General features: G+C 47.3%; 1 protein-coding gene across 1 annotated transcript in view; it reads right to left on the bottom strand.

The window, feature by feature from the left end:
* Positions 1-23008, bottom strand: part of ZNF407 (zinc finger protein 407) — a 339799-nt gene that overhangs the window by 186929 nt on the left and 129862 nt on the right. Inside the window, exon 4 of the mRNA XM_055126093.1 lies at positions 7716-7790. Within this exon, the coding sequence (XP_054982068.1) occupies positions 7716-7790 (75 nt within the window). The remainder of the gene's footprint in view (positions 1-7715; positions 7791-23008) is intronic.

The following is a 23008-nucleotide window of genomic DNA, read 5'->3' as shown; positions in this document are numbered from 1 at the left end:
CGAAGGCCCGAAAGGGCTCGAGAGAAGCTGGCGAAGGCGAATGCCGCCAGAGCAGAACGGAAGCCCAGGAGAGAAAGAGGGAGGCTGGGCGGCGGGCAGAGGCCGGCGGGCACTCGCCAAGGCCCGAGCTGAGCCCGCCCACTCTACATGTCCAGTCGCTCTGCTCCAGAGGCCGCTCACGGGGACCAGAGGGAGTGGGCAGTGCACTCAGGGTGCTTTCGTCTGGCTCAAGCCCAGCACCCACACTCGCCCTGACCATCCCACACCGCTGGGGAGACCCCCCGGACACTCCAATGCCCGGCCTGGGGTCGAGCTCTCCTCTGTGCGCCCCCAACACAAACCAGGCCAGTCCCACGGGACTTTCTCGGTCCAACACGGGTGTCATGCCACAGAGAGACGCTGGACACCTTCAAATGTGACATACCACCTCCACTCGGACTCAGCCCCAGGGGTAGTCCACGTCTGAATGCTCATTAAAGAGAATGAAGCTGTAAGAAACAAGATGGCTTCACGACACGCACCATAAAACCTGGCCGGAAACTCTTTTGTTCATCGCGTAGCTTTTCCTTTGGACATACTGAATAACTGCATACAAACCCGTATCTTCTGAAGAGCAAGACTCACGTAATAGCCGTGTGTATTTAGAAGCCAATGCCAAACGCACAGAGATGAGTGCTCAACAAAATTCTACATCAGGACCAGAGAGACCGGGCAGGGGGACGGTATCTGCATTACACACAACAGACCCCAGTTCTATCTCTGGGCCCAGATGCTCCTTGAGCACTGCAGGCCTGAGAGCACTGCCCGGATGCGCAGGGACAGAACAACTGCATCCTCGGTGCTGTGCACAGAACCACGGGCTGGGCTGGCCCAGCTGACAGACAGAATCGCCCACAGGGACCCTGAGGTCCCCAGAGCCTCCTGTGTGGAGCTTGGTAGGCCCAAAGCACTGTAGCACTGTTAACCCGTTATTTGTCGACTTGCTCGAGCGGGCACCAGTAACATCTCTATTGTGAGACTTATTGTCACTGTTTTTGGCATATCGAATACGCTACGGGGAGCTTGCCAGGCTCTGCCATGGGGGCGGGATAGTCTCGGGAGCTCACTGGGCTCTGCAAGACGGACAGAAGAATCGAATCTGGGTCGGCTGCAGGCAAGGCAAACACCCTACCTGCTGTGCTATCGCTCCAGTCCCAAGAGAAGAAAATAATTCTAACAGAAAAATTTTTTTAAATGAATCTTGGGAACGATAGAAACTATCTGACTTTTTGATAATACATAAAACACTAACATCTGAAATCCCTCTATATGCCGTGAGAGTTTCCGCTACATAGCGACATGGCGTTTTTTCTGCCAATCCACACGTGAGCCTCCAGCGGCCAGAGGTGACCGCCAGTGGCCTGGTCTTCAACACAAATGTAGACCCCTTTATTGCTGTGTACTACATATTAACTATTTCTGCACAGAAAACACCAGGAGCTACCAGTCTGCCAAGCCTTAAAGATGAAAGTCTAGCTTAGAAAGGAAAAGGCTCCACTACATAACATCAAAGCAGTGCGCGAAATTTCCATACAACAGGCAAGGTCTGTTTCTCTTTGAATCTAACACAAGGGCTGGACGCTTCTCAGTACACTGCCCCAGACCAAGAGCCGGAAGACACATGTACTCCAGACAAAAATAACCCAACTTTACAAAATTCCCATTGTAAAGCGTCTCCTGAATTATGTGAACTTTGATTTATGTGCGGCTGTTAAAAGATATTGCTCACATAAAATGGGAATCTCCCAGAAGGGAGAAAACGATGGAACTAGAATAACAGTAAGGAAGAAAATGCACACGTGCAGGCGCCCCGTTTGCTAGAGGCAGCTCCGGCGCGCACCTGAGTCCCCCGGCGGGAACACGAGGAGGAAAGCTCGACAGCACGACGCTCTGCGAGGCCGGAAGGCCCGTGAGAAGCCTGCCAGAGTCAGCCAGGCCGGGCCTCCGGGCAGACCACCGCTGGGGCTCACGCTCAGCGCCCCGCCGGACACCCCCAGCGGAAGAGCCTGTCCTAGAGCCGGAGGGAGAACAAAGGGAGTGCGTGGAGGAAGGGAAGGGGAGGCTGGAAGCAGCAAGTCCTCGGGAGCCAGACGAGCCGCCCGCTAGAATGGATGCGCTTCCCTGTACACAACTGAAGCATCAGGCTCTGCACAAGGGACTCAGAGACGCTGAGGAGCACAGAGGGATGGAGTCTGCCACCGCCACACAAGGGGCCATGGAAAGCACCTGGACACAGGCCCCACTCCTGGGCCAAAACATCAGCAGAAGCTTCCCCAATCCCCACGTTTGACACCAAAGGTCATTCTGCCGTGGCAGCTGGCAGAGGCGTAGCCAATTCCATTTGCTGTGGAGACACTTGGTGCAGTGCCCCTGCGGGCTAGGGACAGCGCACACGCAGGACTGCGCTCCCCAGCGGGAACCGAGGAGGAGAAGAGGACGCTCAGAGACTACAGGAGAAATGCTCGCAAGGTGGCACTGTGGAAAGTAGGTACTTGTCCGCTGCATACTTGGTACATTATCAGTGTAAGGCAGTGAAATAAAGGGAACTTCTCTATAAACAATAACATGGCTTTAGATGAGAGGGCATGACTCCTATCTTCCCACAGAGAAGTAATTATCTAGCAAAACTACTGTCAACTCACTCTTTTACAAACATAACACACACACACACACACACACACACACACACACACACGCGTCCAGCAATCATAGAACATTTTGTCCTCATTTCACTACAGATGTTGAATCTGGAGAAGACAGAAAGGCGGGCTTCAGCTTATGTGATCATTATCAATTCATTCAATTCTAGCAGTTTCTCATTAAAATAAGCCATCCAAGATGAAATGGCTTCCTAAGTTCTTCCTCCATGTTGGCTCGAGGAGCTGCTCTATGCATAAAGGAGCCCATAAATACTCTATCCCCCTGCACTGGACCCTCCTAAGAAGGGAGGGTGGGGGTGGAGAGTTCTAATCACAGCAAAGGGAGAAGAGACAAAAGGAGAAGACTTATCAGCAGTGAGTCAGGAAGTGAGGAACACAGCATGACGGTGAGTTTTATATAGAACTTTCCAAGGCGACCTCCGAGAGACACAAAATATCTGAAAATATCCATAACAATATGGTATTCATCTGAATAATAAATAACAAACAGTACTTACCTTACAGAAATTCACATGGAAAAATAGTAAGGAAAACTACCCATCCCTATTTAAAAGAAAATAATACCAGAACTTGGCCAAAGACAAGTCTTATCTCTAAAATGGACAATCAGAGACGATAAAAGAAATGAACCTAAAGCTAAGAACAGAATATCCCCTAACCTTAGAAGATTAAGTTTATTTAAATGTGTAAAATCGGGAAAACCCAATTTTCCAAGCAATAAAAAGTATAGTGGCAAAATCTCAATAGCAATTGTGGATGTACCTGTCTATGTGCTTCCCCAGTCATAGAGACTTCGGACCAGAATATGGACGGAGTCAGTCTTTTGACTAGACTGAAAAATAGAAAACACTGAGGACGCACTCACATTCTGACATATAAATAAAAAAGGGTAAGGAGAGAGAGAAAAAGAACTCAGACGAACCATCACTGTATCACCATCATCCCGTTGCTCATCGATTTGCACGAGCGGGCACCAGTCACGTCTCCATTGTGAAACTTGTTGTTACTGTTTTTGGAATATTGAATACGCCACAGGCAGCTTGCCAGGCTCTCCAAGAGGGGTGGGAAATTGAACCCGGGTCGGCCTCGTGCAAGGCAAATGCCCTACCTGCTGTGCTATCGCTCCAGCCCCAGACAGACCATAGGAAAACTTACACAAAGTCGGTCCTATTTCAGGGCTTACACCAGCTCAGAACCAGATTCTGAATCGTCAATATTTCATTAGGACACAGACTATCTGGCACAAAGGGAAATGCAGGGGAGGTATTGTCCTTATTAATAAAATCAAAGGTGCTATAAGAAGACGGCTACGTAGGAGCTGCAGAGCTGGGTGAGGGGCTAGCCCGAAGGTCAGGGCGAAGGCATATAAACACGGCTTGGGGAAAGCCCAACGGAAACCACTGCCCCCGACGTCTGACAGACCCCCTAGCTTTGCTGACGACAAGGCACCTAACCTGAGAGCAATCACTGTCACTGTCACTGTCATCCCGTTGCTCATCAATTTGTTCGAGCGGGCACCAGTAACGTCTCTCACTGAGAGACTTACTGTTACTGTGTTTGGCATATCCAATACGCACGGGTAGCTTGCCAGGCTCTGCTGTGTGGGCTCGATACTCTCGGTAGCTTGCCAGGCTCTCGGAGAGGGGTGGAGGAACCGAACTCGGGTCGGCCCTATGAAAGGTGAACGCCCAACCGCTGTGCTATTGCTCCAGCCCTGAGAGCAATCATCTCTAAAAATAACTTCATCGAAAACTGTTACAGTTTTGATCTGGAGACCCATCGGGACCTTGGAAACAACAGGTGCATTTCCTCTGATCATAAACTCCGACGGTCTACAGAGCAGCTCTAAGGCCTTTCCTGTTCGGAGAGCGAGCACACACTGAAGGCGCACATGCTGCCGCCGCCGACCCCGGTTCAGCCCCCGGCAGCCCAGGGGGTCCCCTGAGGCCTGCCAGGAGTGATCCCTGAGCACAGCGGCGGGAGTAAGCCTGAGGACCACCAGGTGTGGTGCAAAACCTTTCCGTGCTGGAGAAAGAGCCTGGGGCGTACCGCAGCCTTTCTGATGAGGGGCCGGTGTGCTGCTGGACTGCCCCAGAACCACCAAGGCAACGGGATGAGACACGCTGAGCCGCTCCTTCCCCACTATTCAGTGTTCAAAGCCCAGCTGATTTCCGCACTGAGCTACAAACGCCATCTATTTCTATTGTAACGTGCACCTGGCTTTCACATAAGATATACTTACTGTGGCTGTTTCAATTGTGATAATTGTGGATAAGCTCGTTTTCTAGATTATTATTAGTGAATCCAAAGAGTCATAAAGATACATTGACATACTATATTACAAAGAGAATTAGTTATTTAAAATAGAAGATACTTTGGAATGAACTTGCAAATTAATTGAAGTTTATTGTTGAATGTGAATTGAATGTAGCTATAGTTAGCTGTTTATATTTAAGTGCAAAAGACTTCAGAAATACAGTAACATACTGGCTTAAAATAAATTCTTGCAAATTTAAAGGCAGTATATTCTCGGAAAGCAATAATAGTAGGAGTTCATGGAAACAAAAAAAAATATTCAAAACGTCTAGGTTTCTGTGGCAAATGAATGATATAGTAATGCTGACAAAATTTATTGGTTCATCACACAAGAGTGCAAGAATAAGAACCTACTTGTAATGTATTATACTTTCACATCCATCAGTCAAAGCAAAAGGCTTAAATACTCACAAACAAAATGCATTATTAATTTAATTGTCACAGCCTATTTAGCTAACTTCTATTACTATTTGCTATAATATGCAGTGCATAAGAGGGGAGAATCAAATTCAAAACATAAGAAAATAAACTGATTATACTGTCCAGAAAAAATTAAAATTTAGCCAGCTTGCAAAATTACAACCAAGGCATTAATGTTTTAAGTAGGTAAGAAAAAAGCTGTCTAACTTAATTTAGAGAACAGCTATGCTCCGAATGTTGGTTCAACATGCTGATGAAGTTTCTTTGTTTCTTAACCCACAGGAAGGAATCAATCCCCTTTCCGTGGACGGCCAGCAGTGGCTGTTACGTGTGGGATATGCCACTGCACTCTTGGTCCTACCCACTCAGGGCACCTTTGGGGGAAACACGGGAATGAAGCTCTGGCATTTCGAGTCAGTATATCCAGGCAGCTAGAGAATGCCCTGGAAACTGCCATTGTAAACCAGACATCTAAAACCAGGGTTTTTCATAGCAGAAAAAAAACTGCACTGACGACATGGAGGTAAGAACACTGCAACCGGGAACCCCGGAGACGTCAGCCACACGGAAGACGGGTCAGCTTCGCCACCCGAGAGTCATGTCTGGTTTTTGTGACAAGAAAGTGTCAATGCCGGAGCCACGCTCCCCGTGTCTGCAGCGCCCCCGGCTCCTCCAGGAGGAGGAGAAGCTGGGCTGAGGGAGGCCAGGGCAGAGCTCCTGCAACGCGTAAGCAAAGGCACATGGTGACCCGGGCTTTCAAACTGTCAAAATGGACAGGAGCGTGGACCATCTCTAAGGCGCTCCGCTCACAAATGAATATGCGAAGAGATAAATCTGAAACATTTCAAATATTTGAAATTGCTAAATCAGAAGAAAAATGCTACACATGAACATAAACGTGATAGAGAAGAGGCAGAGTGAGGACACGTGTCCTTTCCAGTGACCAATGCAGACGGTTTTCCTGTAAGTATGTTTTGTGAAGAAAACGCCCTCATTTCCTAGAAGTAGATTTTCCACTGTGCAGTAGCAGCAGTAGTGTGAGGAGGAGCACTGGAATTACAATAGCAATTACAGTAGGTATTACTGATTATAAGAAACCGAATAAACTGTATATTCCTGAATCACCATTCGAAGAACTATAAAACTGGGGAAAAGGGCATTGCTAATAAAGCCTCAGTATAACTGAGACAACGCTTGTGAAAGCAACAAAAGCTCAGGAATTAAAAATACCTCTTGTACAAAAAAAGAAAAAACACCCCCTTGCTTCTACTTTCTTAAATTTAAGAAAACTAGCTTTGAAAGTCCAAATTAAGTCTCTAGACATTTTGGGGTTTTTTTTTGGGGGGGTGGGGTGTCTTCTTTTTTTAAATTTCAAGAGTAACGTATTCAGGGCTAGGAAAAAGAGCTCAAAAAAGCTGGATCCTTGGATTCATTGCTGGCACCACATGGTGTTCTGAGCACTGAGCCAGGAGTAGCCCCACAAGCACCCATGGGTACGAGGGAAAAAAGAAGGAGACAAAGGAGGGGGAAGTAGAGAAGGCGGAGGAGGGGGGAGGAGGAAGGGGCACTCGGGACTCAACACAGACATTCTGGCTGAAATGAAATGCCGCCAAGGAAAGGGGAAGGCTGAGCAACAGGAGGTACGGGGGCTTCCAGATTCCCAGAGTGTCCTGGCCCCGCCAAAAACCCTGAGTGACGATAAGCCCCAGAGGAAAGTGAGGGGACACTCCGCGTGGCAAGCTCCCAAGGCTCGAGAAAGCCTTCCGGAGCATTCGGGGCTCCTGAATGTCAGGTGGTACCGTGAGGATGGGGGCTCGGGGACGCTCTGGCTCTCGGGCAGGAGGTGGACACGCGATGGACCAAGCCCCTCCGATTCCCCGAGGGCCACACTGGGTTCAGGTCAGCGAAGAGACTCAAGCCTGTGGCAGAAGCTCACCAGGACCCAGCGGCCGGGGAAGAGAAGCCCTGGCAGTTGGAGACAGAATAACTGCAGGCTTTCATGGCCGGCAACTGCGCGGCTACTTGGGAAACGACGCGCGATGGATTCTTCATTAATACCAGCAATGTCTGCGGCTGTCCTCAGAAGCATCCAAAAATGTTACTTTCAAACTTCAACAAAAGCACAGGAAAAGGAGGATATGCAACCACTGAGTATCACAAATGCGAACACGCTGGAGTGGATAAAATTCCAGACAAAGTCACCTACACAAAACCTGAAATGAAACAAAACAAAACCAAAGAGGCAAACCTAACTGCTGACTGCAGGAAGCAGGGAATTACCTTTCCTTGGGGGTGCCCACTCCATGTTTGCCGAGTAGATGAGTGTTCAGATGCTTCTTCATTACAAAAGCAACTCTAAAAGAAAAGAAATTAAAAAATAATTTTAAAAAAATCATTTTAAAACAAAAACTTTATGCTCCTAGAAATATATTAAAAAGTATTTAAGGGCAGACATGTATATACGAATGATCTATATGCGTGCAATATGAAATACGTGTGTATGTCATATAAAACTTCACTTTACACTGGCACCTTGGCTAAACAAAAGTGTACATGCAGACTTTAGAATACTGCGATCCATGAAAGCCAGAAGAAAGAATCACCCTTAACTGGCTCATTTTCTGACTAGATTCTACTAAGAGAAAACAAACAATAGTTTCATTTCTTTAGAAACTCACTTGATTGCCAGTAAAAAAAGATAAAGCAAAACCTTAATATAACAGTCACTGCTCCCTAGCTGATTCTGCACTTCAATCGTGAAAAGATTTAAGAAAATGTCATTTTATTAAATATTTAAGGAACTGTAAAAGAGAAAATGAATCACTTTCATGAAATTTCTTTTAAAAAACATGGCAATAATTTGAAGTTTTTTAAATAATATAAATGTTTATGTGTCTGCAGTGCACACACACAATGTACTTAAATGCCAGAAAGATATCAATCACTGAAATAAAGAGAAAGGATGACCTGACATGCCATCTTACTTTACACACAAGTCAAATGCAAGAATCCCATTTTATTGGCATGCATATGAAGTACACCCGGATGAGGAGCCAGCTCGGGAAACCTTTCTGCTCCTGACTACACAACACCATCTATTTAATCACATCCTGTGATTATTTAAAACAACTGAGATCTCATCCAGAAGCATCAGACTTAAATGGCTCTCTTCATAAATTAAAAAAAAGAAAATTTATTGTTGTAACTCTGCGTGTAAAAGGGCTTGCAAACATTTTTGTTAATTATATATTACAGCTGTCCTTCATAAAGTTAATTACTAATAGCTGAAAGGCAATAGAAACTATTTACATATGTACATGAAAAGCATGACATATGCAAAAATATGATTTTAATTAGCTCTCTATGATATGAAGGGCTACAAATCAAATTGGCATGTTATAAGAGTCCTACCATTAAACACTAAATTCATCTGGACGTGTTTGCAGACAGGCAGCGAGAGGCCTGAAGAGCTGTGGTCGAATGGAAGAAGCATGTGGCAGAGCCAAGAAAACTCTCAAAATACGTGAATGCCTCTTAAGATTTTCATTTTTGGTCTATTTCGAATAAGTTCATAGAGTAGCAGGCAGCTTCCATTTTAATACTAAAATAATATACTTGTATTTTAAATGATTGTGATTTAAATACTCAAACAATGAAATCACAATCATTTAAACATACTATTCTCTGGGGAAAAAAATTCTCTTTATGTATCTGGTGATAACAATAGACAATACTTGTTTTATAACTATAAATAAGTGATCACACCATCAATCATTAAAATGGGCAAATAATTGTTATGTATAAAGGAACAAACTATGAAGATATTAAATGCTTAGCCAAGATTACAGTACAAAATATTCCATATTTGTTTCTGTTTGATTTGGACAAAATAAATAACATTTTTCATTTCCGTAAAGAAAGAATACAGTAATAACAACAGTCTATTTAAGTCATAACTTCCCCACTGTCCTCTATTTTCCTATAATTAAAAAAACATAAAGCTAATAGCAAAGAGTAAAGGTTAAGAACCCAAAGTTGCAAGGCACAGCTTATTTACATGACCAAGGATAATTTAGGGGATGAGCTAAGAAACTACAGTGCAGTTTTTAATAGAAAAAAATTATTAATTAAAATGTTTAAGCTTTAAGAGTTGAAATAAAAATATTACACTACACAGGGGAAAAACTCAAGTAAATTGAGAGGAAAAGTGTTTGCCCGATATAACATTTGCACATTACATGCTGAAGGGAGATTAAATATGATGCCAAATATTCAAGGGGCTAACAATTATTTAATACGGGAAAAGCAAGAATAAAACACAGCCTAACCAGTCAAATACAAAATATACATGTAGCTAAAGTCTAACTTCAAGAACAGGTGCTTTACACTGGGCCAACTGCGGCCTGAGGGTCGGCTCGGCAGAACCCGCAGGGCCGAGCAGCCCAGGAGGGCGCGGGCCGCCCGCCGCAGCCCCCGGAACACGTCAGGTGGCCAGTGGGAAAGGCAGTCCAGCTGCCACTGCCAAGGCAACAGTCACGCTAGTGCCGCGTGTCCTGCTGGGCCCGAGCAGGGTCGCCGTAGCGCCCAGGGGCCTCGGGCCTCGGGGACGCGGTGTGCAGTGAGGAGCAGCACGGCGCAGCAGAGGGACCAGGAAACACAGGGAGGAGCAAAGGCGGTGTTCGAAATGCTGCCACGGAAGCCAGAGCCAAACCCCGGGATTCTTTCCAGACTCCTGGCGACGGCAGATATCCTCCACGGGACTCTTCGCGCCAGGTGTTAATGGGGAGCCCCCAAACGGGCAGGAATGGGGGTGCCATGGGCTGAGCACGGAGAAGCATGTGCTTCCTGCCCACGGGCAAAGCTAGGCCACCTGCGAGAACTGTCTTCGGGGCAGAATTCAGAGAATGCAGGTGAGAGTCGGGAACAAGAAGCAAGGCCTCGGGTCCCCGGCGTTGCCCCTTCCAGATCAGCCAGCACCCAGAGCAGACGCTGACGGCGTCCCGGACAACGCGGGTGACCCGCACACGGCACGCAGAGCTGCCACTCACACCACCCTCTGCTTCCCGCCGGCGGTACGAAGACAGTAACGGTTTCCTCAAAAATGGCAAAAACAACATGAAAAGATGCATTACTTAGCACAGTGCCAACTGCCCACCTATGGTTTAACGAACGACAACCATCACACACGTGACTCCATGCGGCCACGGGGGCAAACTGTGCCGATGGCCACGGGCACAAACCCAGGCTGTGGAGCCCGAGGCCGAGAGCCAGAGGCGCCGAGACCCCGGAGACCACAGCTGGAACCTGCGAGCCTGCCCTCTGCGCTACACAGGGTGCCCCACGCGAGGCTCACACACGCCGTCGCAGGGATGGACTCGAGGAAGCCACGCTGCCCAGCAACACAGAGACAAGCCCGGAGAGGGTGGGAGCCAAGCTTCCCCAGAAAGAGCAAAGACCCTGCGGTCAGAACTCTTGGGAGGAAGAAAAGGCTCCATGATTATGTAAAGTTCAATAAGCAAAGGTGGCGGAGCTGAAAACACTATTAAAGGTTCGTGTTTAAGGTTATTCCTTTATTTCACTTTGCCTTATTAAATATTACTTGCTTCTCACTGGGCACATGTAAAATTCAGCAAAGTTGAAGAGGTGATATTTAAACCATCTGTGTACCGTGGTGGGGGAGGGGACACGGCCAGCGGTGTTCAGGACGCACTCCTGGCTCTGCGCTCAGGGATCACTCCAGAGGGGCTCAGGGACCATAAGAGGTGCCAAGAATCGAACCCTGGCCCATGACGTCAAATACACGTGCCGTATTCCCCCCTGTCTACTCTTACACCCAACTCACCAACTCTTCAAACTGCAGACCTGGGCACCCTACCTCTCTGTTTATCTCTACGTGCAAATCCACGTAATTTTTCTTTCTGACAGACCGTCTGAAAGGCAGTTACTGAGCAGGTGCCCTTTCTCCTTATGCAAGGACACACTTCAACCCACAAAATGTGAGTCCTGCCAGGACAATTAACACTGGAGTAAAGAATCATTAACTACGGAGGCTAACACCTAAATCTGCCACCCATCTCAAAAAGAGTTTGCGAGATAAAACAACACAGAACTTGAACGCAAAGTACACCCGTGCTGAAGGTCAGGAGGAAACCCTGCTTCCCTTCTCTCTTTTAGGTTTCTGGGCCACCCTTGGCGGTGCTGATCCTGCCTCTGCACTTGGGGATAACTCATGACCTTAGTAAGAGGCGCCAGGTATCGAACCCAGGTAAGCGGCACCCTAAGCACTATACTGTCTCTCCAGGCCCTCGGCCCTGGTTCCTCACAGTGAACAGGAAGATTTGTAAAGCCAGATGTAGTTGCAAACCATGATCACGACGGCTGGGGTACTGGTGAATGAAGCCCTTTCCATACACAAAGCTAAGGTGTGAATAAACACGCACATACTCAAAGTAACCAAGAAAAAGGGAAATATACACGAGGGATCTCAAGCCCCTGGTGAGATAAGGTACAGAAGTGCGCACTACAGTGGCATCTTTCCTGGTAATCTGCAGTGCTCACCAATCAGCGCCTGCTTCTCACGACTGTTTCTTAGTAAAAACTGACTGTCCTCTCTCTGCGAGGACCATGCACAGCACCTCTCTCCACGACAGCTCACCCACGGCCCTTGTCACAACCCGTCCCAAAGTACGGCAGACACACTGCTGCTCAAACACTTTTTATTTCTTCCCCAAACTGACAGAACCTCTGTGCTCGGCAAGGCACTACTAGGCCTCAACTGTCATTGGGTACGAGTCGTTCCAAATTTTGGAATATACCCCGAGAGAGAAACAACAGCACTGGAAGTACTAGACAAGCCCCGCCAGAACTGTGAAACTAGGATCACAGAGCAGCGGAGAGGCCACGGGCACGGTGATGTGACCCAAGCCGTAAGCGCTGACACCACTGTGACCTGCTGCTACCTGCGCTTTGACGCTTTTCTCTTACTATTTAATTTTTATTCTAATAAGATTTTAAAAATAAGAAACTTCGCAATGGGAAGCTCATGTTCTAGACCTGATTTTTGGTCTTTGTTTTTACAATAAGCAAGTAACTTTCAAAGCCAGCAAGGAGACACCTGCGTGTCTGCCCAGCGCTGAGTGTGCGACCCAGGAGAAAGGCAGGGGCCACGACGACGAGCATGCGTGATGGTGACCCTCCTCCAGACTCTCCCCCACCCCAGGCACAGACGCCTGCTCCACCGGACACCGGGAGAAGGCCACGCACCACACCCACCGCTCCCGGAGAGAACCACGGGACTAAATCCTGCTCCAAGTACACAGGAAAATGTCCAGAAGGATTGAGTAGTTGATACAGGATTTTTTAAATTCACGGAGATTAGGAAAATACAATAGATTTAAATGTATATTCTTCATATAATGAAAAAATATATATAATGGAAGACCTCCAAAGCCCAGCCACAACCATGCTCAAGGCCCCTCTCCACACGTTCAGACGAGCCTCAAGCATGAAAGTACCGGCAGAGAAACCCAGGTATGTAGGACCCGGGGCTGAGACCTCCAAGCCTGCTCGGATCAGGACTGGGCCTCCTCCGCCCAGATAGCCCACTCCCAAGTACCTAGGCGGTCACACCCAGGGACTGCCCCCGGCACTGTGGAATCCTATCAATGGCCAACATCCAGAGACTTAAAAGCCAGCTTAAAAGTCTACATCTCCCTCTGGGAGAACCAACAGGCTACCAAAAGTTTCCTGCCCACATGGGAGAGCCTCGCAAACTCCCCATGGTATATTCATATGCCAAAATCAGTAACAGGCTGGGTCTCGTTCCCCTGAAAGAGCCTCCAATGCAGTATCGTTGGGAAGGACGAGTAGAGAGAGGCTTCTAAAATCTCAGGGATAGTATAAATGGAGACACTACTGAGACTGCTCGATAAATTCGACGATCAACAGGATGATGATGATGATGGAAAAAAACTAATAAGTTTAGGGGCTGGTGTGATAGCACAGTGGGTAGGGCATTTGCCTTGCATGCAGCCGACCCGGATTCGATACCCAGCATCCCATATGATCCCCCAAGCACCGCCAGGAGTAATTCCTGAGTGTATGAGCCAGGAGTAACCCCTGTGCATCGCCAGGTGTGACCCCCCCCCTCAAAAAAAAAAAACTGGGGCTGGGGCTAGAGCAATAACACAGCAGTAGGGCATTTGCCTTGCACGTGGCCGACCCGGGTTCGATTCCCAGCATCCCATATGGTCCCCTGAGCACTGCCAGGAGTAACTCCTGAGTGCAAAGCCAGGAGGTAACCCTTGTGCATTGCCAGGTGTGACCCAAAAAGCAAAAAAAAAAAAAAAAACTAAAGTGAATTGGGCCAGAGAAAAGCAAACAACAGGCCGGAGACCAAACACAGTGGGAAGGCACTGGCCTGGCACACAGCCGGCCCAGTACTGTGCCCAGCACACAAACGGTCCTCACAGACCCACAGAGTGACCCCTGAGCACCACAGGCTGTGACCTAAACTCTAAAAAAGTCATTAGTTGTATTAATTAAATGAACAGAGAGCACCGTGAGTTAACAAGAATGACTGTGCTCAGAAAGGAGCATGGAGGCGCAGAGTACTATTACGCCAGGCGGCTAAGGTACACTGCGCTGGGTTCATTATAAACACAACCAAGAAGAAACAAACACTCTGCACTCACAGTGTCAGAAGTCTGTTCATTTTATATTTTTTTGGTGTTTTTTTTTTTTGGCTTTTTGGGTGACACTCGGCAATGCTCAGGGGTCACTCTTGGCTCTGCACTCAGGAATCACTCCTGGCGTTGCTCGGGGGCCCTATGGGATGCCGGGGATAGAACCCCAGTTGGCCGCATGCAAGGCAAACGCCCTACCCTCTGTACTATCACTCTGGCCCTCATTTTGTATTCTTAAGATGTAAACTATGCTAACACAACACACAATCAAGTCTAGGGGCCACAGCATAGCAGGGAGGGCAGCCTTGCACATGGCCAAGCTGGGTTCAATCCCCAGCATCACAAATGGTCCTGCGAGAACCACCAAGAGTAATTCCTGAGTGCAGATCAGGAGTACCCACTGAGCATCACCAGATGCGGCCCAAAAACTAGCGAAAAAAAAATAAAACCTAAATGAAATATTAAGATATCTTTATGTTGCATAGAAAAATATATAATTACATAATTATAAGGAAATGAAGCGATATTACAGCAGGTAGGGTGTTTGCCTTGCACGCAGCTGACCCGGGTTCAATTCCTCCATCTTTCTTGCAGAGCCCAGCAGCTACCGAGAGCATCCCACCCACATGGCAGAGCCTGGCAAACTCCCCGTGGCGTACTCGATATGCCAAAAACAGTAACAACAAGTCTCACAATGGAGAAGTTACTGGTGCCTGCTCGAGCAAATTGATGAACAATGGGACGACAGTGCTACAGTGCTACATAATTATAAAGTATGCAGCTTATGTAAATTTAAAATTCTATCATAGTTTTGTCTATACACACATGTCCTATAAATAGAAGCACATTTACAAATACACTACAAATAATCTTAAACAGATTCTTAAGTAGGTTTTTATTTGGGTCTTTCCATCTATTTCTTTCATAGTTTTAAGTGAATGTTTTTGAGCACATTCACTTAAAACATGTCAAAACACACACAGAAGTTCAAATGCATCCAAATCTGCACTTCACAAAATAGAATGGGGGGGAAATCCTAGAATGTTACTGATCTGTCTGCTCCCAAATCAGTAGCTTACTGAGTGTGATTTAACACATGAAAATCCTATTTCTGAAACAAAATTCCTTCTAAGTCAAACCAGGGAATGGCCAATGGTCACCAAGTGGGCTGCAGCCATTTCTTGCGGCGTGCAAGTCCTTGTGGCCTCCCCGAGTCACTGCCGGGCACCTGAGACGCACCCGCAGAATTCCGGGTATCAGAAACTCCTTCCAACACAGAGTGTCAACTTCCCAAACTACCAGGAATTCCTGAACACTAAGCACCTCAAAGTCACAACTGCGAATTTCCTAGCTGTCTCCTTCCCCAAGAAAATAAACGCTATTCTATTCATTGAAAAATCCATTTTAAAAAACTTAGAAAATTGTTGTTTATTCATAAGAAATAAAACCTTTCCAAATGTCAGAGCTCTCCTGAGAGTAAGCATTTTGTATAGCCACAGAGAGAGAGGGAGGGAGGGAGGGAGGGAGGGAGGGAGGGTAGCCTCAGGTATCCCGGAACGTTGGCTAGCGCGTGAGAAGCACTCCCCGTGAGCTGCCACGCCCACGCTCTCCTCTGCTCCAGCCCACACAGCTGCTGCTCTGGACTTCAGAAGTGAACGCTGCCATGGCTTCCTCAGGGGCTACCCGAACCCTGGCTGTCCTTCACACACCGGCGACCTTCCTCAGACTCCCCGGCTGAACCCCATTCCTCACGATACTCAAGTATGCACTCAGCCAGGGTCTGTTTGCCGTCGGGCCAATCTACCCAACTGTGGGTGAGGAAACTGAGGCAGTCGGAGTCGAGGCTGCCGCCGGGGAACCACGCGGGCCTCAGGCTGGGCTGGATGGCTGGAGACACACTTCGCTGAGTCACTCAGCCAGGCCAGTCCGTGTGTTAGGCCTTATTCACGTATGTGCTGGTATTTTCTGGAGCACATGCTTCCTACTCGGGAGGCCCAAGTTCAATCCCAGTCTCCCCACGGCCACCCCTCCCCTCACCAAGCGGGACCAAGAGTGCCCCCAAAGCAGCACCAGGTGTGAAGCACACACACACACACACTCCTGAAGCAACCAGAAGAAGGAAGAACAGCAGTGATGAACTGATATACCGGGTATAAGAAAGAACACAGGCAGCAGTACGTAGTTGTGTTTGAATTTTTAAACTGAAATCAACAGTCCAAAGTCTGGGTATAATCCAGATTCCATAAGTACCAACAGTGGCCCAGCCTTGAGTCAGTAACGAAACTCCCAACACAGAAATGATGGGAGTAGAAATCTTTAAACTACTACACAACCACTAGCAGTGGTGCACGCCAGTCCGATGGAACCCAGCGGGGAACCAAGCAAGTCCTGAGCTGCGGCCAGAACGGCCCTGCATGACAGGAGAACGGGCCCAGGGTCGACTCCCTGAGAACCCCTCCAGGGCTCCAGAACCCTCTGCCGGGAACCACGCTCCGCCCTCTGAAAGTGGCAATCCGACGGCGGGACCCTGACTTCCTGTCGGAACTATGCTGGGAATGCCAAGGCTGAGAAGGTCAACAGAATGAAATCATACGCAGAGCCTGGAAACGTGCAGACCACAGCCTGGAGTCAGCCCCTGACGCTGGGGCCAGCTTCCAAGGAGTGAGCGCCGGCCTCAGCCGGGCACTGAGGATCCGTGGCAGGAAGTGGGTGCAGGGCACCCCGTACAGTGACAGGGACGAGGCACAGGACAGAGCAGCAGCAGCGTGCTGGGGTGGACGCAAGGCCTCCCCAAGCCCCCACTTGCTCCCCTGCGGTGTCGCAATCTTGCTTATAAAACTACGCAGGAGGTCAACATAAAGAGAAGAGTTTAGGTGAAAGGATTCTGCCTGCCAGACGGGTTCAATGTCTACACGGCACTATCAGATGTAGGGTGTCACCGATCTCAATTTCCAGACAAGAGGGATGCAGAACGGAGCTGAACGCAGCAATACTTAAAGTCTACCCATATTCATCCTCTCTACAGAAGTCTATAGTGAAGCACTCAGTGCAAGAAATGCAGTAAATCTCAATAAATGATTGCTATAATAAATTAAGAGACTCTTGCTATCCAAGCATATAATTCTGATATTGTCTTTATTGATTAAACGTGCAGGCACTAAAATACACAAGGGTGTTTATGACATAAAAAAAAAATCATCAATAACACCCCCACAGGACTTATACTTTTACAGGTAATTTGTCTTTAATATTTCTCCTTTGTAATTTTCTATAAAATGACCAGAGAGCAATGTGACTCCCGTGGGTCACTCCGGTGCCTCCCGGACAGAAGGCGGCTGCCCCACGCCGTCTGAGGGGCGCCACGGCCGGCAGAGCCTCCTGGGGCAGCTGGGGTGGGACTCGGGCTCCACACAGGAGCCGGCTGAGCAGTGCCGACTGGGGCTCCCGCAGAACCTGACCGGGAAGGTGGCCCCAGCCCAGCGGCCGCAGTGGGGCAGAAGGGGCTGATGGGAAGGGCTGGTTTTAAGAAACTACATGGTATGAAAAACATTCAAATTGCAATTCATACAAAAGTAAGGCAGGTCCTTTCCTCCCCGCCCACGAACGAGCCCCCTGGCGACTGAGCAGGCTGCTTAACGGCCAGGATCCCGGAGACTCAGAAACAACTCTCGGAACCCAGCGGCTTCTGGCACAAATCCCTCCAGATTTAATTACTAAAACTTCAGAATTCCAAAATCGTACGGCCACGATTGTGGCCACACGACATCATATCCTATTCATAATCAGCAATAGAAAATAAATTGTCTAATGTTGCCTTTTTGGCAGATCTGAGTGTTGGAGTAAAATTCCAAGTAATAATGGTGGGGCTTGTGTCAAAATGTTGATTGTGATCAAAGTAGAGAGAGAGCAATGTGGAAATCATCTGCCACACAGGTAGGGGGAGGGTGTGGGATGGGGGGAATTCCAGGGTCTTTGGTGGTGAAAAGTGTGCACTGGTGAAGGGACAGGTGTTTTATCATTGTATGACCAAGACTTAATCCCGAAAGCTTTGTAACTGCTCTCACGGTGATTCAATAAATAATTTTTTTTAAATAATAAATAAGGCAGGTCATACACATATGTTAATCCAAAATGACATATATGCGACTATTTACAAAAAGAAACCAAAACATAGTCCATAATGCTATAATCTACTTTTGAACTCATTTGGCAATAACATCCCATTATGAGAGAACGTGTAGATAAGGGGCATTCATAACTGTATCAAGTTTACATACTTTGAAGATAAATATCTTCTGTATATACATTGTGAAAAAGCACAACAGAATGCATTTGATAATAAAATTTTCTGGAAGAGCATTTAATCTGTATCTAATGATTCAGCAGGCATTCTCAACCCATGCAGTGCTTCAGGGGGACCATCATCACCATCAATTACCGCTGTGCGAGAGACAGAGTGTCAATTAATAAGAGTTCTGGCTGAACTCCTTTCCTATAACAATTCATAACAAAATAAGCTGAGTGAACCAACCGAAATAAGAAACACTCAGGAATTTTTTGAATAACAAAGTCAAGATTATTTTCTTTCTCACTTTAAAAGCCTTTATCATATAAAACGAGATGAACTAACAGGTTCAAGCTCCACATCTCAAAGAGAGAGTGAAGCCCCCTGAGGGCCTGTCTGTGCAGTCTGGACGCAGGTGAGCCTGACGTGCTCTCGTGCCGATTATGGCTGGATGAGCAGAGGCGAAGCGTCCCTGCAGTCCTCACTGGAGAAGGACACGAGGATGAGGATGAAGCACTGCGCACGAAGCCGAGGGGACAATGCGGGCCTGCGACCATCCCGGAAATTCCGCCTTCCCCAAAACGCCGTTCCCAGGACACACCTGGTTAGGAAAGGCCACCGGGGCAGACCTGCACCAGGGCTCACACACACTGCCTGTCATTCTGTGATGGCAGCACCGGCTAGCACCGGCTAGTCGGCCAGCTCCACCGCCACGCCCTGCGTGGGAAGAGTCCTGCGTGCTCTCAGCAGAGGTCTGCAGCTAGCACTTGGGAAGCTGAGCAGGCTTGAACGCTGGGAGTTCTCTGGGTACCACCGAGGAATAGAGCTACTGTTTCAATTATTCACTCTATCACTGTCGTCCCGTTGTTCATCCACTTGCTTGAGCGGGCACCAGTAACGTCTCCATTGTGAGACTTGTCCTCAATGTCTGTCAACTGAAGCAAAGGCTCATGTGTTGGAAGCCCAGGTGGGGAGAGATGCTGACTGAAAATGGCCAATCCCTGAGACCCCCCGCCCGCTGCCCAGGAAAGCCTGAAGCCTGGACAGCCCGTGTTGGGGTCCCTATGTGTTTGTCTCATTCTCTAGACCGACTCCCACTGGGCTGAGGTGAGAGGTGCCAATCCTACTGGCGCTGGGCACGATACGGTGTGCACCCGGTATTAACACTCAATCACACATCCCACAAGAGTGAAAAGAGACAAGCCATCAATTAGAATATTATTTCACATCCTTTACGTTGGCACGCCGGACATGTTGTAGAATGAGAAAGCAGAGAAGACTTAGCATTGCTGAAGAATTCAGGACGACTCCACAGAAGAAAGCCTGGAATTCCCCGGGTGAGAAGGCGCCTTCAGATGGGGTGTTTCAGGCTGTGTTTGCAGGGTGAAGGTGAGGAAGTCAGGCTGGGCAAGACCTTCAAGGACACACAACAAAAGCCTGGAAAACAAGAGCTGGGACTCTGGGCAGTATTCAGTGTGTGTCTGCATTGTTAGGAGACGGACAGCTCTACATGAAAACTGAGGAAGCCTTGACAAGGGGGAAATCCTGTCAAATAAAAAAATAAAATCCCAAAACTGGAAGACTTCTCTAGCAACAATCTTGGCTTAGTAAGTGGAGCCAGTTCACACTTTCTTGGTTTCCTAAGAGAGATCCAGAACTCCTTAGCAAAATCACCTGAGGGGCAGCGTGACCTCGCTTGCTGTAATGGGTGACCAGGGCCACATCAAACGGACACATGAGACAACAGCAATGAGGAGAAAAGTGTGAGCCCACAGTAAGTGTGGAAATGGTTCATTGAAAAGAAAATTATTGACATTCTGTGCTTTAAATCCATTATTAATGGCTTCTCCTACCCATAATTCCAACACCACACCCATCAACAGTGTACCCACCACCCCCCAAAGATTTTAAAAATCCACACAGATAAACTGACACAAAGAAACAAAAAAGCAAAACCATCATTTGTCTATTACTCCAAGTGACAAACGAGAAACGGGATTGGCTCAGAATAACTGAAATATAAATATCAAAGGCTAAACTACCTGTAGCTTCTCTTCTCTCAATGGGCAGAGGTTATTACATCTTCACACTAAATTTTGATCCACTGATGCGTTCAGGCCTCTGCTCTGCTTTAGAAGTTCAAAAGAAAGGTGAAAGAATCGCACACCCAACTAATTCCCATAGTACGAAATTCAAAGCACCCTTTCCCAGTGTCTTATTCCCACACTGTTTCATTTCTTCTCCATAAAGTTAAAGGAAACAATGGTTTCCATTATTTAGAGTTTAACTCCACAAATAAAATACTAACATTTGCACCTACTGGACTTTCAAACAAAGCAAGGCACTGAAAGGCCAAAGACCCATTCATTCCTAAAACAGGAGTTTTACTTTCACACTGAAAGGACTCAGAAAAGACTCGATTCTGCACTTCTTGGCACAGCCGCTCAAACAATAAACCCATGAAAACTTTCCAGACAGCTTTCCTTCATTTCTTGGCTTCTCTGACTGCAAGTTTAAGAATATCCGAAAGGAAAGTACATCTATGGAGCAAAGGCCCGGAGCCCCAGGAGTAAGCAGGTGCTGGGGACCTCCTGGCCACAGCTCCCCTGCGGGACGGAGCACGGTGTGGGGTGAGAGCAGGTCCCAAGGGAGGACGGTCCGATGGGCCGGCCAGGGCGCTCGGCACCGGCTCCAGCGTCCTCCCGGCCCGTGCCATATTTCGCACAGGAACACTGACTGAGATGGAAGCTATTTTGCATGGTACAGTGGCGAGGGCTAACAAATGAGAGTTCTGTGGCTGCCTGTTAGTCCCCTGCCTCATCTGCCACCCTAATGACAGCAGCCACCTGCTGTTTTATTGTCACAGCTGGAGCCAGTTCACACTCCTTGGTGCCGCGTCTGCCCATGAGCGCCGGCGCTCGCCTCGCCTCATTACTTTGATGAACTTTTTATGGTCAGCACCCATGAAGGCCTCGTCGAGGACTAGGCGACACGGGCTGCTTCCGGGGGCACGGCAGGGCCCAAGGTGGGCTGGCCCGGGCCCGGGCGCCGGGGTCTGCGGCGAGGGCACGGTCACTGCACACCATGGTGCCACCGCGAGGCCAGGGCAGGCCCAGACACCTGCCAGCGCCGTGCTCCTCGCCGTCCTCCTCTCCTCGCTGTGACGAGCAGATCATCAGATGCTGCCGTAATGAAGCTTTTTAATGGAACATGTTATTATAGAAGGCCTAATGTACTGTTTATGATTGCTGCTATAAAATTAAAATTCTTTTCATTTTCTATAGATTGGAAGTCATAGGAAGAAACTTTTCCCTTAAGCCTTTAAAGTAAAACAGCATTTTAAAACTGAAGTAGAATCAAAATCTTATGTGTATCAGTAAACTATCTCAAACTAAAACTTCCTAAGTTGATTTTTAATGTTTTTTAATTTTAAAATACAACAATGATACATCAACTGATTCTAAACCGAATGTGCCATGTGTTCCTCTGTGGGGAAGAAAGGCTGTTCAACTGTACGCCTGAAACCCAACAGGAAAAACTCTGCATTATTTCACAATGACTAAATAAAACACAAATTAGAAATATTATAATAGAAAAGAAAGACTCTTCAACTAAGTACGTCACAAAACCAAACTTTACAAGGTTTTTCTAGTCATGGCTAAACAAACATTAAAAAAGTCATCAGAGTTGAATATTTCATTTTATTATGACTTTTTTTTTGAAACCCCTGGACTAAGCCATTGTTGGAACCACTGTACACTAACGTTCTACATACATATGTCTGCTGTTTGGGCATATTATAATTGTTTGACACCAAAAAAAAAATAAGATCTATAAGCTGTTTGCCTTGGAAACACAAATTCTTCTAACTCCTGGTACTTTTTAATTAATTATCAGATACCGAACATTACTCTAATACTTTCTGAGTAATGTGGAAATGTTTTATTGACTACTTATTTTAGAGTAAAAATCTGAATATTTTTAAATGTTAGCAATACTGAAACAAATTAGACAACTTTTAAACCTTACTGTATAAATATCATTCAACATCACTTATTCATCAATTTTATTCATCAATTACTTAGATAGCTAATCCATCAGTTACTTATGACACTGAGTCATGCCTGAGAAGATAAATATAATCTAAGGAAAGGGGGTACAGGCCAACCTGTACCTGCAGGGCAAGAGCATCAACAGCTGAGGGTGCCTTCAGGCTTCCTGAGACCCCAAAATTGCTGCTGTGCCTCTCGCTTAACTCCAACAACTTGAGACCAAGTTTCTCAAGAAATTAAACGGCCAAAAGTTAGGCATGTGGGAGTCATGCCCACAAACCACCTCCCTCTCAGCTATACAAACTCACTTATCAGTCTTGCTTCAAAGACCCATAAATAAATCTCAGAGGAGACCAAAATCAGGCCATTTAAGTACTCGTGGCCATGATTCGAGACTCACATGCATCTCGCAGGAGAGCAGCACGCCGCAGAGCTGCCTCCCCTCCCCACGCCAGGCTGACTTCACCAAGGAGGCGGCAGGTGTGTCTCTCCATCGCCCCAAATGAAGCCTGGCAGCCGCAAACCTACAGAACCCAAGGGCCGCCACACTCA

Source organism: Sorex araneus, chromosome 2 (assembly GCF_027595985.1).
Source record: "Sorex araneus isolate mSorAra2 chromosome 2, mSorAra2.pri, whole genome shotgun sequence".
In the NCBI taxonomy this organism is placed as follows: Eukaryota; Metazoa; Chordata; class Mammalia; order Eulipotyphla; family Soricidae; genus Sorex; species Sorex araneus.
This window is presented reverse-complemented; position numbering and strand designations above follow the sequence as displayed.